Here is an 18,335-nt window from a genome sequence, read left to right on the forward strand (position 1 = left end):
ATTTAAAAAATTGAAGAAAACCCACAAAAGTGGAAAGATATTCCATGTTCATGGATTGGAAGAATTAATTTTGTTGAAATGACAATACTACCCAAAGCAATTTACAGATCCCTATTAAAATACTGATGACTTTTTTCACAGAAATAGAAAAAACAATCCTAAAATGTGTACGGAACTACAAAAGACCCCAAATAGCCAAAGCAATTTGAGCAAAAAGAACAAAGTTAGAATCACCACACTACCTTACTTCAAAATTTATTATAAAACTAAAATAACCAAAACAGCATAGTCCTGATATAAAAACAGACATAGTAGACCAATGGGACAGAATAGAGAACCCAGATACCTAAGTCCACATGTTTACAACCAACTCATCTTTGACAAAGGTGCCAAGAACTATAATGGGGAAGACAGCCTTTTCAATAAATGGTGCTGGGAAAATTGGATAATTATATGCAGAAAAATGAAACTAGATTCCCTTCTCTTGCCATATACAGAAATGAAAGTATATTAATGACTTGAATCTTAGACCTGAAAGTGTGAAATTACTTGAAGAAAATGTTGAGGAAATGCTTCAGGACATTGGTCTGAGCAAAGACCATTCTGTCACTCAGGCTGGAGTGTAGTGGCATGAACCTGGCTCACTGTGGCCTCGACTTCCCAGGCTCAAGCAATTCTCCCACCTTGGCTTCCCATGCTAGAACCACAGGTGCATGCCACCACATTCCACTAATTTTTAAATTTTTTGTAGAGATGGAGTCTCACCATCTTGCCCAGACTGATCTCAAACTCCTGAACTCAAGGGATCCTCCCGTCTCAGCCTCCCAAAGTGCTGAGATTACTAGCATGAGCCACTGTCCCTGACCAGCAAAGATTTCTTATGTAAGACCTGGAAAAGCATAGTCTATCAAAGCAAATATAGGCAATTGGGATTATATCAAGCTGAAAAGCCTCTGCACAGCAAAGAAAACAATCCACAAAGGGAATAGACTCCCCAAAGAATGGGTGAAAATATTTGCAAACTATCTATCTGACAAGGGATTAATAACCAGAATCTATAAGGACCTCAAACAACTGTATAGGAAAAATCTAGTGATATGGTTTTAAAATGGGCATGAGACCTAAACAGACAATAGAAAAAAAAATTTGATTTAAAATGGATAAAAGATCTGAATGGACGTTTCTCAAAAGAAGACATACAAATGGCCAGCAGGTACATGAAAAAATGTGCAACATCACTAATCATCAGAGAAATACAAAGCAAAACCACAATGTAAAACCCACTTGCCCCAGTTAAAATGGCTTGTATTGAAAAAAACAGGCAATAACAGATGCTGAGAGGATGTGGAGAAAGCGAACCGTCATATATTGTTGGTTGAAATGTAGATAGTACAGCCACTATGGAGAACAGTATGGAGGGTCCTCAAAAACTAAAAGTAGAACTAGAACTTCCATGTGATCCAGCAATTCTACTACTTGGTATATATCCAAAAGAAAAAAAAAATCAGTATATCAAAGAGATATCTGCACTCTGGTGTCTATTGCGATAGAATTCACAATAGCCAAGATAAGGAATTAACCTAAATGTCTATCAACAGATGAATGGATAAAGAGAATGTGGCATATATATACACAATGGAGTACTATTCAGCCATGAAAAAGAATGAAATCCTGTCATTTGCAGCAATATATATGGAACTGGAGGTCATTTTGTTAAGTGAAATAAACCAGGGACCAAAAGACAAATATTACAGGTTCTCATGCAGGTGCTAAATAAGTGAATCCCATGAAGACAGAGTGGACTAGAGGTTACCAGAGGCCGAGAAGGGGAGTGGGAAGGAGAAGATAAAGGAAAAAAAAAAAAAAACCAAGAATATATAAATGTATTTATTACCACCATTAAACTGAACACTTAAAAATTGTACAGATGGTAAATTATATATGTGTATTTTATCTTAATTAAAATTTTTAAAATTAGGAGTTTAGAAATTTTTAAGAGAAGTGTGCCCATAGTGATAAGAAAGAAAGACCCTTTTGGAAAGTTTTCCTGATCAAATTGTACAGTATTTTCTTGAACAAAGTGTACATTCTGTAGCAGGTAATACACCAAATAAGATTTCAGGGTTACCTCTTGGAGATTGTATGAAATAAGAAAATTTAGGTGGGCGTGATAGCTCATTCCTGTAATCCCAAAACTTGGGGAGGCTGACGCAGCAACATTACTTGAGGCTAGTACCTCAAGACCAGCCTAGGCAACATAGTAAGACCCAGTCTCCACAAAACAACCAAAAAAATTAGCAAGTATGGTAGTACACACCTGTAGTTCCAGCTACTTGGGAGGCTGGGGCAGGAGGAACACTTGAGGCCAGGAATATTAGGCTGCAGTGAGCTATGATTGTGCCACAGCACTCCACTCCAGCCTTCACTGTAGAAAGAGACCCTGTCTTGAAATGAAGGAGGGAGGGAGGGAGGGAAGGAAAGAAGGAAGGAAGGAAATGTAAACTTATTTGATTTGGCTTAAAGGATTAATAGAAAAGGAAAACATAGTCTCTGGGCTGAGAAAAATTGAACTCTATTGAGTTGCAATTGGAATAAAGGTCTAAGTGGAGGTATTTGGAAGACATAATCATGAAGCTTTCACTGAGGAAGGAAACTCTAGGAGGCAAATGCAGAAATGCAACTCATCAAAATTGAAATGGTGACAAACTATATGCATTCAAACCTGAAAGTGACTGAAAGAGAAGCCCAAACACACACTTTTGGGGTAAGATGGGAAACCATTACCACAGTTCTCAGAAAGAACATTTTTAAAAGTAAGATTAGAGAAGCCAAAAAGATGTGTATTAGTCTGTTCTCATACTGCTATAACGAACTACCTGAGACTGGGTAGTTTGTAAAGAAAAGAGGTTTTATTGACTCTTAGTTCTGCAGGCCATACAGGAGACATGGCTAGGGAAGCCTCAGGAAACTTACAGTCATGGCAGAAGGCAAAGGGGAAGCCAGTACGTATTACATGGTGGGAACAGGAGGAGGAGAGTGAGGGTGGGAGGTGCCACTCACTTTTTAAAACAAGCAGATCTCCTTAGAACTCACTCACTATCATGAGAACAGCAAGGGGAGGTTTGCTCCCATGATCCAATTACCTGACACCAGGCCCTTCCTCCAACATGGGGGATTACAATTCCAAATGAGATTTGGGTGGGGACACAAACTCAAACCATATCAGAATGTTAGTGACTAAAGTAAATGTTCTTGATTAACTCTTTAATGTATATATTGAGTGCAAGCCATATGCAAATTGAGGCTGTCAGCCAAGCTACTGGATTGTCTGTTTCTCCAAGAAAAATAAATTTCAGTAATTATTAAGGAAACAGCATAGAATTGCATCATGTTTTACATTTCATTACTTTTACCATTACATGGGAGCATGAATGTTTTCTACAAAGTGCTCTGATACATTGAAGAAGAGGCGAACAACAGCCACCAAAAAAAGTCTTCAAGATTCTTGCCAGTATGGCCCAGGGGAAAAATTTCCCTCATAACCACAGATTTGACTTTTCAACTTCTGTACTTCTGCATATGAGTAATAATCTCTGAGGTTAAGTATTCATCCCATTTAGCTAATTGTCCACATAGCTCCCTGGGTCTTAGATTGCTCTATAAATACCTCCTAAGAGAAGAATTTTTCAAATGAAAGTTTCGTTTTTCCTTTTTCTTCTTTTAAAGCAACAAAGAAAAACACGTCTGTGTTTATATTTAACCAAACTTAACTTGGAGAGCATTGGCCATGTCGTCGACATGTTTCTTTTCTCTACTGTTCAACTCCTTACTATTCCAGTTACTCCGCGTCATACTCATCTTTGCCTCCGCCGCTTGGGGTCCTCTGTTCTGCACTTGTGTTCTGCTCTCTGATCCTCCAGGTTTTGCTGCACCTTCTAGAAATTGCTCACCTGGATAAATTTATGACTCATCTCCTTCAGGAAGCTTTTCAGTTTCTCTTGAAGAATATTCCCTTCGCTCAGTCCAAATACACATTCACTCACTTGAATGCTGCTTCTTCCTCCAGTTTCCCAGTGCCAGGGATGCTCCCCTAAGGCCTTTAAATTACATTATAATTAGTCACGCACTTGTCTCTGCTCTCGGACTGTTTGAATTGTTCATTCTCTTTTTATACCTCCAGTGTTCAGCACAGAGCCTAGGGTATAATGCATGTGCAGTAATGTTTCTTGAAGGAGTGAATGGGCAAGTGAAACACCAAACGAATACTGAAGAGCAAAACATATATTGCTCTTGTATATTAACACATTCCGAGAAGAGATGGGAGGAAGGTCTTGAATAATGTCAAATTATTTCTTAAGAGATCTTGATTTCGATTTTTTTTTCAAAATGAAATACGTGTTGACACTGCTGTCAACAAATAATCAAATTAAAGCTAGAGCCTGGGTTTTAGGTATCATGGGGAGCATGTGTGAATAACCAGCATTGCTGCTGTGGAAGCTCCATAAAGTAGGAAGTAGTGACTGCAAAGATCCAGAGATGGACATCTGAAGCATAGGAAAGGGGCAGCTTGAATGAGATAGGAGCAGGATCTGTATTGATTGCAGGTCACCAGATAGAATTTAAAAAATCTATGTTCTCACTGGTGGCCACAGTTTTCTAAGCACAAATGACTATTAGTGGTTATTGTATTTTTCTTGTTTTCAATGGAGCAGCTCCATGACTTAGTTACATAAGAAGTTAAAGGCTCCACCCCTTTCCCTACTGATGTCCTAAGCTGTCCTCCATGTGCATACAGACTTTGTTTCCAGATTGCCCTGGTGTGACTCAGTACCTGGACCAGCTTCCCAGCCTCTTCTGTTTTCAGCACATCCTCCTCCACGTGTTACAGGGTTGCAAAGCTTTGCACAGCCTTTCAATAGGGTTTAGAGCAAGAATGCAGATTGCTACCTGGTAGGCAGCACTGACTACATTTTTATTGGCGCTGCATAGAGTGACTGCATGACATGCAGGTTGTGCTTTTGTTCTGCCAGGAATTTTCAGTTGAATGTAAAAGACATTTAGCAAAGGCCGTATGAAATTATCTGCCATATGTAACTTGAATGTGAGGTAATGAACTTGTCATTAGTCGTGTTTTAGTTTAGTGTTCTAGCTGGAATTTGCAAAAGATTAAAATTCTGCACATTTCATTGAGTCTTCCCTATGGGCTCAAAATACCGTCCCACAGGCTCGACCTGACTTGCCATGTTGCTTTGACACCATCTTTGATTCCAGTGAACAAAACTAAGTAAGTGTAACTTACAGCCGCCCTACCAAACATTGAAGGTGTGAGCCTGCGCTGTTGTTTCGTAATGACAATGACAAGAGTATAATGACATCCTAGTCCATGAAGACAAGTTTTCTCTTTTCCCTCCCTCTGTGTACACTTACACAGTGTATAATATAATATAATTTATATTTCTGCTTAAATCTGCCATCTCTACTTAGAATTATTTTCCCTTGAAAAATTAAATTTCATTATCCATCAGCCAAATGGAAAATTTGATTACTAAATGCCTAGTTCTAAACATTATGAATTACCTGTAATATCACATTTCTTGGGTACTTCTCAGAATGCTGTGATTTTACATAAAAGCATAAATTACAGAATGAGAGGAGTAAAGTTTAGTGCATATTTTGCAGGTTTGTAGAGTGATATGTGGCCTATGACTGTCATTATAATCAAAATTGATTTTTGATCATTTATAAAACTAAAACAACTAATTGAAAGCAAATTTACTTTAACTGATGAAATTCAAGATGAAGTGACAGGGGTCGTGAATCACAGTTCTGTAGATCTGCTAAAATGCCTATACACTGACACTCAATTGTTATTAATGGCAAAAGTGTTTAATATATTAATGGGAATCCAAATAAGGAAAATAAAACACATATTTTGACTTACTTTAAGTCATGTTGACATTGTACATAAATCAGGTAGAATTTGAAGATGTTTCATTCAGCATTCATTATGAAGCAACAGAGTCTATAGTGGGCAGTTACAATCTGTAGGCAATGCTTTCTGGTGTGGATTATGCCAAAAACTTACAGTCATTTGACTTCCTTTATTCCCCTTTTCATGTAAACTACCAGGTGGTAAGTAGACCTATTCTTGGCTGTCAGTATTTTCACCACTTGGATACATTCTGCTCTCTGAGGTCTTAAAGAGAAACGCAGCACATGTACAGTGTGATACAGGAGAAAGAACATCAGACAGAGGCAGAGAACTGGGCTTGTCAAAATTAAGGGTGACCTAGAGCCTTAGTGTCCTTATATGTAAGATGAGAAGCTTGGATTAAAATTCATTGCTCTTTACACTTGATTTTTATGCAGCAGAACTTTCTTCAAAAGAGATCATTCCTGGAATCCCAGTATACAAAATGGATAAAAGTAGGATTGTTCTGATGTAAAGAAGTAAAATCCAGAGACCCACTTATTTGAGTCATCTCCTACCTTTTAGATGGTCATTAACGTTGTTTCTAGTTGAGAAATTCTGATGTTTTATATTAATTTAAACTAAAGTTAAATTAGGACTAGAGGAGCCATTTCTTGTGAAAATAGACATAGTCTGAGTGATTTAGGCAAACCCGTAGTGACAGATTTAGTGGCCTGCTACACTGGGTTGGAAAGATCTGTTCCAAGTCAGTCTCAATACACAAGGCTTGGTGAACAGGTAGAGAGCAGTCTTGGTGGTGGTCAAGAACATGGAATTTGCTGCGAGAGAGACTTTGGTTAGGGTCTGGGCTCTTCCATTTGTTAACTGCAAACTTGAGCAAGTTATTCAATCTCCCTAATACTCAGTTTTGTCATCCATAAAATGGATTGATAATGGTACCTTCTGTGTACAGTTACTATGAGTATTAAATGAGGTAATAAGCCTGTAAAACTCCTGGCGTGATGACATTGGCCTACAATAATTGCTCATAGAGTGAGAACTTATTATAAACACAGGCATTTTTGTTGAATGACTGACTGACTGATTGAATGAATGAATATAGAACTAGCTTTCTATTTGTGATGTATGGAATATCTGTTTCATTTAATTTCATTTTAATTATTAAAATTCAGGCTTACTTTTAAACCAAAGTATTTGCTGATGCAAAGAATCTAATTCTGACTGTGATACAGTTTCATAACTTTTGAAGGAATATGAAAAATGCTAACATAGCATGAACAACTTCGATTTAGAGAACAGAGTCACTGTTAAAATCCATGGGACTTATCAACTTCATATTTTTGTTTATGAACATGAAGCACTCTCTAGTGCACATCAGAATCATTTGATGCTCGCTGAATCGCAGGTTGCTGGAACCCATCCCCGGAGTTTCTGATTCAGTCTGAGATGAGGTCTGGGAATTTGCATTTTTAACTTGTCAGGTGATACTGATGCTACTGGTCTGGGAATACACTTTGAGGATCACTTTTTCGCAGCAAAAGTCACAGTCATTAAACAAGCTAACTCAATGAGAAATGATAATGAAAAGGCATGTACCTAAATAGATCAAGGACCGATACCAGCTATGAATTTGATTTCAGCAATAATTGTAAAATTTGTAATTCTTTTCAGGTATTTGGTTGTTTAAAAACTCCCTATGTATCCTTTTATCTTATCTGTTATATGGTGTCTCTCTTTCCTCTCTTTCTCTCTAATCCAGTTTTGAATGTGAAAATGTTGAATGTGAAAATGTTGTTCAAAGCAGAAGCAAACCTTTTGTGTAACCTTGGTGGTATTAAATTTGTTTGTAAGCTATTTCTGCCCTTTTGTACTGAAACATGTTTTCTTGCTTTTCTTGCAGTATGGAAGAGAAGAGAGCGACTGGACAATTGTGCTATCCTGAGTGGAAAATAGAGGATACCAACTATATGCTACTGGGACAGACTGTTGTATTTGAATTGTGATAGATTTCTTTGGCTACCTGTTAGTACTTGTGCATCATGTAGTTTGTAGTATCAGTGTGTTTCAAGAGTAATTGTTTCTTCATGCCAGAGAATATGAATTGCAATCATCAAATGGTGTTTCGTAACTTGGTAGTAGTAGCTTACCTTACCTAGAAAAATATTAATGTAAGCCATATAACAAGAGATTTTCCTCCATGATTTAGTGCCTCCCTTTGTACTTCACTCAGATACTAAAATAGTAGTTTATTCTTTAATGTAAGTTACATTCTGCTCCTCAACCAAATGCAGTTTTTGTGTGTGTGTTTGAAAGCGAAGTTGAGAACATTTCATTGGTTACATTTCCTGCAGCCTATCTTTATCCACGGAAAGTGTTTTCTTTTTTTTCAATCAAGACTTTTAAAACTGGATTTCCTCCCATCACAGTTTTTTGCAGGCCCTCCAAGTCTATCTTAAGGTAAATATCTCTCTTCTTCCTGATGTCACAGCCTGAGCATAGTCATGCATTAGGAAGACCTGAGTGCATTTCCCACCATTGTCCTTTCCACATTATATTGTAGCTTGCTGTCTATCAGGCGACTACAAGACTGAGGGTCTTGTGCCTTACAGATCTTTGTATCCCCAGTGGCTGACACATAGTAGGTATTCAGTAAATGGTTTTATAATGAATTAATGAACATTTTGCTTCTATAGAAGTGTACCTTCTTTGTTTCTATATTATGAAACCTCTTTATTAGAATTTGTGATTGATTCTGACACTGTATAGATTTACCTGATATTGTCTTTATTTTCCATGAGCTACTAAGTCATTAGAGATACTCTGAAGCATAGTCAGTTACGAAAATAATTTCATATTGACTGTGTTGGAATTGTCTTGGAATTGAAGATATATCCCTAGAGCAGGGGACCTCAACCCCCAGGCCACAGGCCACACAGCAGGAGGAGGTGAGTGGTGGGACAACGAGAAGCTTCATCTGTATTTACAGCTACTTCCCATCACTCGCATTACCACCTGAGCTCCACCTCTTGTCAGGTCAATGGCAGCGTTAGACTCTCATAGGAGCGCAAATCCTATTGTGAACTGTGCATGCAAGGGATCTAGGCTATGTGCTCCTTATGAGAATCTAATGCCTGATGATCTGAGGTGGAACAGTTTCATCCTGAAACCACCCTCCACCCTGCAGTCTGTGGAAAAATTGTCTCCCACAAAACTGGTCCCTGGTGCCAAAAAGGTTGGGGACCACTGCTCTAGAGAGAGGTCATGATATCATACCAACCAAATGGAAATGACAAATGTTTTATGTTAAGTGTTAATTACAGAAATATATATATTTTTTTTTTGGTAGAAAACAAAGAGGCATACTCTGATTTTTATACTGTTGTTGCAGGTGCTCTTTTCTTTGAATGGAGATTTGATGAGCAAGTGGTTAGGATACAGGGAGAGCTATTATGGGTGATATTTTCTGTGTTTAGGAGCTGTGAGTTAAAATTGTATCCTTTCTGGTTTATCTAGCAAAAGTTAAATCTTGACAGAAAACATTTTTCCTTGGAAGGTCAACTCTCAGACATTGTATTTTGGTTTCCCTCAGTCCTCATAACTTTCTTCTTGCTGAGCATATTTTATTCTCTTTTCAGAGAAAGGAAAAAAAAAAGGATTCTAAAAGTTTGATGCATTGGAAAAATTTCCTTGAGGCAGTTAGCAACGCATAGCAAATGAGCTTTGATTCTTTTCCAAAACTTTTAGCCATAGGGTCTTTTATACACAGGAATAGTAAAATGAAAATCGAGAAATATAAGATGAAAAGGAATGGTAAAAATATCTTTTAGGGGGCTTTTCATTGGTGATCTGAAATCTTGGGAGAGGCTGTTCTTTTCAGACCTGAGGTGCTCTTGACTGTCTCCTGCACACTGTGTACCCCAAGCAGCATTCTAAGGGTGTGCTTTCGCTTTGGCTAACTCCTTTGACCTCATTCTTAATATAGTAGTCTGGGAAAAAGTTGCAGGTAATTTAAACTGTCTAGTGGTACACAGTAACTACATTTCTATTCCTATGAGAAATGAGAATTATTTATTTGCCATGAATACATTTTATACTTTGCATCTCCACTTTTATTGTGGCGAGACATGCCCATTGTGAAAGTTAGAGAACATTATGTGTGTATCATTTCTTTCATAAAACCTTAAGAGCATTTTTAAGCCCTTTTCATCAGACCCAGTGAAAACTAAGGATAGATGTTTTTAAAACCTGGAGGTGGGTCTTCTGATACAGAGAACATGATCCACCATTGTCATTTAAGGAATAAGAGAGGAAATTGACCTTGACGCTTTCTTGTTAAATAGATTTAACAGGAACATCTGCACATCTTTTTTCCTTGTGCACTATTTGTTTAATTGCAGTGGATTAATACAGTAAGAGTACCACATTATAACTAGGCAATTATCCATTCTTCAAGACTTAGTTATTGTCACACTAATTGGTCATTTAAGGCATAAGATAGTCTAGCATTGGGAACATGTGAAGCTAATCTGCTCAAAAAGATCAACAAATTAATATTGTTGCTGATATTTGCATAATTGGCTGCAATTATTTAATGCTTAATTGGGTTGATCAAATGAGATTCAGCAATTTACATGTGCATTAATATAAACAGAACTGGTGGCACTTAAAATGATAATGATTAACTTATATTGCAATGTTCTCTTCCTTTCACTTTTTTCAGTTTTTACATTTCAGACCGAATTTGTCAGCTTTTTTGAAAATACACCGGTAGAAACCAAGATTTTAAAATGAAATATCAAGACAAAGGCAAAACCTGAGCAGTTCCTAAAAAGATTTGCTGTTAGAAAGTTTCTTTGTGGCGGTCATTTATTAAGGATTCAACTCATGATACACCAACAGAAGAGTTGGCTTCAGAGACGTGTTCCCTGCTCTCTCTAGTACAGGAATGAGTACTTTTATAACACCTGCTGTAGCCTTTGTTTTCAAAAGCACAAAGGAAGAGGAAAAGGGAAAGAGAAACAAATGACTGAGAAGTCTTGTTAGGGAATCAGGTTTTGTTTTCTACCTGGTAAACATCCTCTGTTCTTTTCTCAAAAGATTGCTGTAAGAAAAAAAAAAAAAAAGAGGCAGAGACAGGCAGCCGCAAGAAAGCAGAGCGGAACATCAGCTAGATGGTGACATGCAATGTGAGCTCTCTTGAAGACATGGGAAACCTACATTATACACCTTAGGTTAAAATTCTTCACCATATGAGTTTTGTTGCTTCATAAAATTGTGCCTAAGCAAGTGATCTTGCTTGCCTCAAATCCAAGCAGTCTTGAACACCTGAAGGCGATTAATGAGTATATCTTAGTCAAAAGAATTGTTGGAGCTTTTTATTAAAGCTGCAGTTTCAGTTCTGCTTTTGGGGAATTGTGCTATGCAAGCAGCTGCCAAAATAAGCTCATTTTTTTTTTCCAGTCCCACTCAGTGCTCAGTCACTATATTCTGTTTCCTTTTTTTTTTTTTTTTCAAGTTGCATATTTGGTTTCCCCTTATGATTGGGAAAGATGAATTTTCAGCAGAAAACAGTATTTGTTCACTTTCAAAGAGTGAGAGTTTCTAAAACATTTAGAGCAATAAGTATTCATCAGAGGTACCAAATGAGGCAGAAGACTTAAGGGTTAGAGAAACCCCTTATTTCACGTCTTGATTCTAAAATGATCAAAGGACGTTTCCTTGTAATGTGGATTTCTTCTTATGTGGATATGTAAAAACTTCAGTTATAAGTAGTAATGCTAGCAGGTAATTTTAGTGGACATTTTATAACAACTGTCACTTTGTTTTGCCACATGTACAGTTTGTTCAGCTATTTTCCAGATATTTCCCCCCAAAAGGAGGCAAAGGGTACCAGCTTTTCAATGAGCATTACCTATTACTTGGCAAAGATGATGAAGACTCTATTAATAGTTAATTTGATAAATGTTGACATGACCAACAATAGAGATTAGGAAGTTAGTTTTAGGAAATCAATGGCATATAGACATTACCCTCATGGAGTTTGTATTCTACTACTTGAACTGATTGTAGCTAGAAAAGCAATAGTTAGATAGCAGAATAGTTAAATCATAAGCAAGGAAGGCCACAGTACATCTCTTATCAAGAAATCAATGAATAGTTTATCTCATTTCTAAAGCAACGTTATCCTTCTTTAATTCCTTCCTTTCTTCTAGTGCAAAACTACTTAATACGGTTGTGTTCACACCATGCTCATCTAGTGTGAATTACCTCCTCCCTCTTTACTGTTTACTACCAACCTAGTACATGTGTTGACTGCGTTCTTTTCAAACAATGTTGAGTTGTCATGGTGCATCTAATAAATTAACACCACGGATTACTGCATCCTTGCTGATTTTCTTAAATGCAAAGCCAGATTATATGGATATAAACAAAGAAAATGATCCTAGAGTGAATTTTTCTAGAAAATATCTATTATGAACCATGCTGTTTAAAGCGTTAGCTTGAAGGTGATGGATCCAGCTATTCAGAAAGTAACTTTCATATAACCATTATTTTGCACAGTATGAGGTCTTAAATGTATCGAAAGAGATAAATTTTTATCATTACCAAAACCCCTTTTAAAGATTCAAAGGTGGAAGAAAGTGATTTATTTTTTCTCTTAAGCATACATATATAAAAGACTTCTCGGATATTTAATTTGGGAAGGTTGATAATGAAACATATCAACAGAGTATAGTAGTTATAGCAGTGTTTGTGGATAAATAATTCCCTGAGGTCAGACATATATAAACATATTTGCTTTAGTAAATGATAAAGGCATGAAATCAGTCTAAAAAATTGAAGTGGAGGGTGATGGGGGAGAAAAAGAAGAAAAGAATTTGAAGTGCCCTTTCAAATCTGCTGGATACAAGTAATGAAGTTTTAAGTCATCTTATTCTGTCTGAGAGTGTATTTTTCATTCTACAATAGACCCAATCAATAAGACCTATAACTTGAGTTGCGTGATGTTCAGTTTATGTAATCTACTGTTGGGATGGTGAGAATTGATGCAGGCTGTGGTGTAGGAATGAATCAAAGTATAGTTTCACTGGCTTTTCTCTACATATCGACCATCACAATGGCTAGGTTTCCTGTTGCTCCCTATTGGATTATGGAGAAAATTTTAATGAAAGGTGATATCAGAGGAAGAATAAGTGGAGGGAGAGAAGAAAGGAATGATGGGGGGGGGAACAAAACATATTTCTGTGTTATCCAAAGGAGCTTTTTCCTTATTCTGTCAAGCATTGAGATCTTCAGCTTTCAATGTAGTTGCTAAAAACAAATTATGCTGCTAGGTAGTGACTAAATATAGCGAACTCTTCATCAGATATTAGAATTAGGTCACACCGTTGAGGTTATAATCTGAGGGTTGTGTTACCTAGAAACCACTTTAGATTATTATCAATTTGGACTAGACTTTATTTTATAATTGCATAGTCAGTAATATCTATTGTATCATTTTTTCAACCATTTTATTCTAAGATCCGTGAAGCTTCTTGAGGCCAAATAAAAGAATAAGTTTAGATGAGAAGTAGATTGTAACTTTTTTCTCTTGGAGATACCATTTACCACTATCTCCCTATCCTAATAGGTGGAAGGTTTACTGAATTGGAAATTGGTTGAATATTAGTTTTTAACTAAAATGTGCATAACACATTGCATTTTCCTCAAACTAGTTTCGTATGATCATTAAAGTCATTCTCAGGGTTAAGAAAGGATTGTAAATATCTGCCTCAATTTGTCCTTCACCGGTAAGTTTTTAAAGGGTGCAGATTTTGAGTCAGGTCTTAAAACTAAGCTCACAAATCTGGATGCATTTCTAAATTCTGCAAATGTTTCCTGGGGTGACAACAACAATGAATAATCCCGCACTATACCTCACTACCTAATACATGGAGCTGGGGCTCAACCCACTGTTTTTAAGAATTTGCGCTTATTTGTGGCTGAGGAAAAATAAGTAGTCTGAGGAAGTAGTTTTTAAATTCGAGCTTATAGTTAGAAACAGAATATCAACTTAATTATGAAACTTAGAACCTGTTCTCTTGTATCTGAATCTGATTGCAATTGCTATTGTAATGATAAACCGCAGCCATTGCAAGTCTCAAATATCTTAGCTGTGTAGTGATTCTTGAAATTCTTTTTAAGAAAAATTGAGTAGAAGGAAATAAACACTTTGTAAATGAGGCTTGGCTTTTATGAAAGATCATTTACAGGCTATGTTAAAAGGATTTTAGCTCACTAAAAGTGTAATAATGGAAATGTGGAAAATATCGTAGGTAAAGGAAACTACCTCATTCTCTGAAGGTTTTGTCGAAGCACAATTAAACATTCAAAATGGTTTTGTTACACCAGAGCCATCTGGTGTGAAGAACTCTATATTTGTATGTTGAGAGGGCGTGGAATAATTGTATTTTGCTGGCAATAGACACATTCTTTATTATTTGCAGGTTCCTCATCAAATCTGTAATTATGCACAGTTTCTGTTATCAATAAAACAAAAGAATCCTGTTTGTGTGGTTTCATGAAATCAGCATTGTTGAATGCATGAAGTAATCATGCTTAATTAACATTTTTATGATGTCCCGAGGTTTCTGGTCAAGGGAAGTAAATGTAGGATAGTATTTTTACACCAAAATGACACAGAGAGAATTGAGCACACCAGAAAGACCAGAAACCATACCACTGGATAGAGGTTAAATATGTTTCTTTTTCAAACATTTGGACAAGAAAAAAAAATGGGCATTTAAAAATTCTCCTTTCCCCTGGTTATGGATTTATCTGTAGTGAAACTTAGCTTTGCTGTTTGAGATTTGCACAGAATGGGGGGAATAGATTACTTCTTCCCATTCGTTGTCATAATGGATCTACCTCACTGATAAACACCGTATATCTATATGTGGTTAACTAGCTTTAGAATAAAAAAAACTTTAAAAAGTAAAAGGCCTAGAGATTTTCAATGATGTGTGCCTTTTAGCCAAACCAGGCCTTGCAGAAATTGTCCTCAAAAGCACCAAGGGAGAATAAAGCCAAGTGCAGAATTACCCAAGGGTCACACATTTTGTATTCATTTTATATAATTTGCCCGAATGATTTGAAGTGCAGCAAAACCTAAAGTTTTGCAAAGAGTTACTGTAAACTGAACTTAAAAATGTCAGAGTGCTCAGTGACCCTCTTCTCCAGACCCTGTCAACCTGTGAAAATATTGGCCTTCATTCAGATCTCTCAAGAAGTTATGTGCAGAGTTTGGAAGGTCTAGGCAAAGGTTATTAGTCAAGTGTTCTTACAGTGTCAACGCTCAACTCCCACAAGCGTGAGAAAGAGAGACCTGTCATTCCTGAGGGTGATGACATACATTTACTGGAGCTTATATAATTTATCAGATAAGACAGCAGTCTCCTTCAGGATGGAAAGTGTGTTTTCTACATTGATTTAGTACAAAACAAAAAGAAAAAGGGAGATATTTCAAATTTTATAATTATTTTTCTGCTAAGCTGATTCAGTGTGATTTAAGCATATTTTTCAAATCATGAATCTGATTCCACACACATGTCATATGTACATGTGATAATTTATTTTTAAGTGAAATATGCTATTATAGTCTGACTTTATGTATAGTGGTGATCAACTTGCAGGATCGCATTTCTGTAACCAAACAGCCCGCAGCTGAGATATAGATGCTGCTTATGTCTGTAGAATAATCACTGGGCTTGTTCTCTAGCTATGTCTATATGCAACAAGGACAGTGTTGATCAAAACCCATGATCACTCTCTCCAAAGGTCTTTGTCAGTAAGCCACTAGGGATTCTGAAAAGTTCATGAGCTGAAACAAATAAATTGAGTTGGAAGGTTCATGTTGATTTTTTGTATCCCAAATGCAGCATACCAGTTTTTGAAGCTGAACTGATTACATTTAAAAAAGATTAAGCTGCATTTGTTTTAAAGACAGTTACATGACCAAAAGGTGCTCAACATCGTTGTTCATTAGATATGTGCAATCAAATCTGCAATGAGATATCATTTCACTCCAGTTAAAATGACTTATGTCCAAAATACAGGTAATAACAAATGCTGGTGAGGGTGCAGAGAAGAGGGAACCCTCTTACACTGTTGGTGGGAATGTAAATTCGTACAACCACTATGGAGAACAGTTTGGAGGGTCCTCAAAAAAGTAAACATTGAGCTATGATATGATCCAGCCATCCCACTGCTAGGTATGTATCCAAAAGAAAGGAACTCAGTACATCAAAAAGATATCTGCAATTCTATTTTTGTTACAGCACTGTTTACAACAGCTATGATTTGGAAGCAACCTGAGTGTCCATCAGTAGATGAATGGATGAAGAAAATGTGGTACATGTACACAATGGAGTACTATTCAGTCAGAAAAAAAGAATGAAATCCTGTCATTTGCAACAACTTGAATGGAAATGGAGATCATTATGTTAAGTGAAATAAGCCCAGCACAGAAAGACAAACTTTGCATGTTCTCACTTATTTGTGGGATCCAAAAGAACAATTGAACTCATGGAGATAGAGTGGAAGAATTGTTACCAGAAGCTGGGAAGGGTAGTGGTGGTGGGAAGGACAGAGGAAGTGGGGATGGTTAATGAGTACAAAAAAATAGAAAGAATGAGTAAGACCTCATAGTTGATATCACAGCAGGGTTACCGTAGTCAATAATAACCTAATTGTACATTTTGAAATAACTTAGAGAATAATTAGATTGTTTGTAACTCAAAGGATAAACACATGAGGGGATGCAAACCTCATTCTCCATGATGTGCTTACTTCACATTTCATGCTTGTGTCAAAACATCTCATGCACCCCATAAATATATACACCTACTATGTACCCACAGAAACTAAAAATATAAAAAAGATAGTTACATAATCTAGTAAACACTTCTCATGAAAAACTTATTTGTGATAATGATAAGCAAAGGTGATGCATACTTTAATCTCTGGCTTCTTCCAAGCCATTGTAGGATGTCACAAAACAGCTTTCTTACCATGCAAGTAGCCTAATAATTAACAGGATGGTTAAGGGCCATTGGCTGATCCTGAGATCTTGAGTAAGTTTCTTAAATTGGCAAAACAGAAAAGATCATAATAGTACCAATCTTATTGGTTAAAAGGATTAGTGAGAATATAAATACCTTACAATAGTTCATGTGTAAAATGTAAACTGATGGAATTTTATTAAAAATAAATGAATGAGGCCAGGCGCGGTGGCTCACGCCTGTAATCCCAGCACTTTGGGAGGCCGAGGTGGGCGGATCACGAGGTCAGGAGATCGAGACCATCTGGCTAACACGGTGAAACCCGTCTCTACTAAAAATACAAAAACATTAGCCAGGGATGGTGGCGGGTGCCTGTAGTCCCAGCTACTTGGGAGGCTGAGGCAGGAGAATGGCATGACACTGGGAGGCTGAGATCGTGCCACTGCACTCCAGCCTGGGTGACAGAACAGGACTCTGTCTCATAAATAAATAAATAAATAAACAAACAAACAAACAAACAAACCCAAAGACAGAAAGGGGCTAATAGCTCACAAAAGTTCTGTGTGAAGAAGCTGTGGTGACAACTTGTAGGATGGCATTTCTCTAAGCAAACAGCCCACAGCCGAGATGTAGATGCTTCTTATATCTGTGGAATAATCACTGGGCTTGTTCTCTAGCTATGTCTGTATGCAACAGGGACTGTGTTGATCGAGACTCATGATCATTCCTCTCCACCCAGTGGAGGCGGTAAATGTTCCTAGGTTCAGAGCACAGCTACTTGGGACAGGGGCATAATCTAGCACTCCCAGACTGCTTAGAGTGAGTTAAAAATGTGTGATTTACTCAAGTCTGGAGGTAAAAACCAGGGCTGGATTAAGCAATGATGATCGATTATTGAAAAACACATTTTTCGTTTTTACAAATATGAGTTCTATGTTCCCCAAGAATACAGCAGTGATTATTCATTTCATGTCAAGTAGGCTGCGGTGCCCACTTGATTGGTAAAACACTAACCTAGATGTTGCTGTGAAGTTATCTTTTAGATGTGATTAATACTTAAATTAGTAGACTGAGAAAAGCAGATCTCCCTCCATAATGTGAGAGGGTCTTGTCTGAGCCATTGAAGGCCTTAAGAGCAGACAGGTTTTCCAAAGAAGAGGAAATTTGGCCTTGAAACTGCAACATGGAAATTCTGCCTGCATTTCCAGCCTGCTTGGCCTGCCCTGCAGATTTCAGACTCAAGACCCCAACATCAACTCTTACCTGAATTTCCAACCAGTTGGCTTGCTGTACAGAATGTGGACTCGCCAGCCTCCACTATTTTATGAGACAATTGAATCTCTCTCTCTTCATGCATATATGTA

At 37.1% G+C, this 18,335-nt stretch overlaps 1 protein-coding gene across 4 annotated transcripts in view; it reads left to right on the forward strand.

Moving 5' to 3' along the window:
- BCAT1 (branched chain amino acid transaminase 1) overlaps positions 1-14,481 on the forward strand; it is a 140,138-nt gene extending 125,657 nt beyond the window's left edge. For 3 of the 4 annotated variants that reach the window (XM_033222673.1, XM_033222672.1, XM_033222674.1), the window contains exon 11: positions 7,833-14,481. In XM_033222673.1, coding sequence (XP_033078564.1) covers positions 7,833-7,874 — 42 coding nt within the window. In that variant the 3' untranslated portion in view covers positions 7,875-14,481. The remainder of the gene's footprint in view (positions 1-7,832) is intronic. The other variant, XR_004439986.1, reaches the window with a different exon arrangement.
- The last annotated feature ends 3,854 nt before the right edge of the window (positions 14,482-18,335 follow it).

The sequence above is a fragment of the Trachypithecus francoisi genome, unplaced genomic scaffold (genome assembly GCF_009764315.1).
Source record: "Trachypithecus francoisi isolate TF-2019V2 unplaced genomic scaffold, Tfra_2.0 Lachesis_group11, whole genome shotgun sequence".
NCBI classification, from domain to species: domain Eukaryota; kingdom Metazoa; phylum Chordata; class Mammalia; order Primates; family Cercopithecidae; genus Trachypithecus; species Trachypithecus francoisi.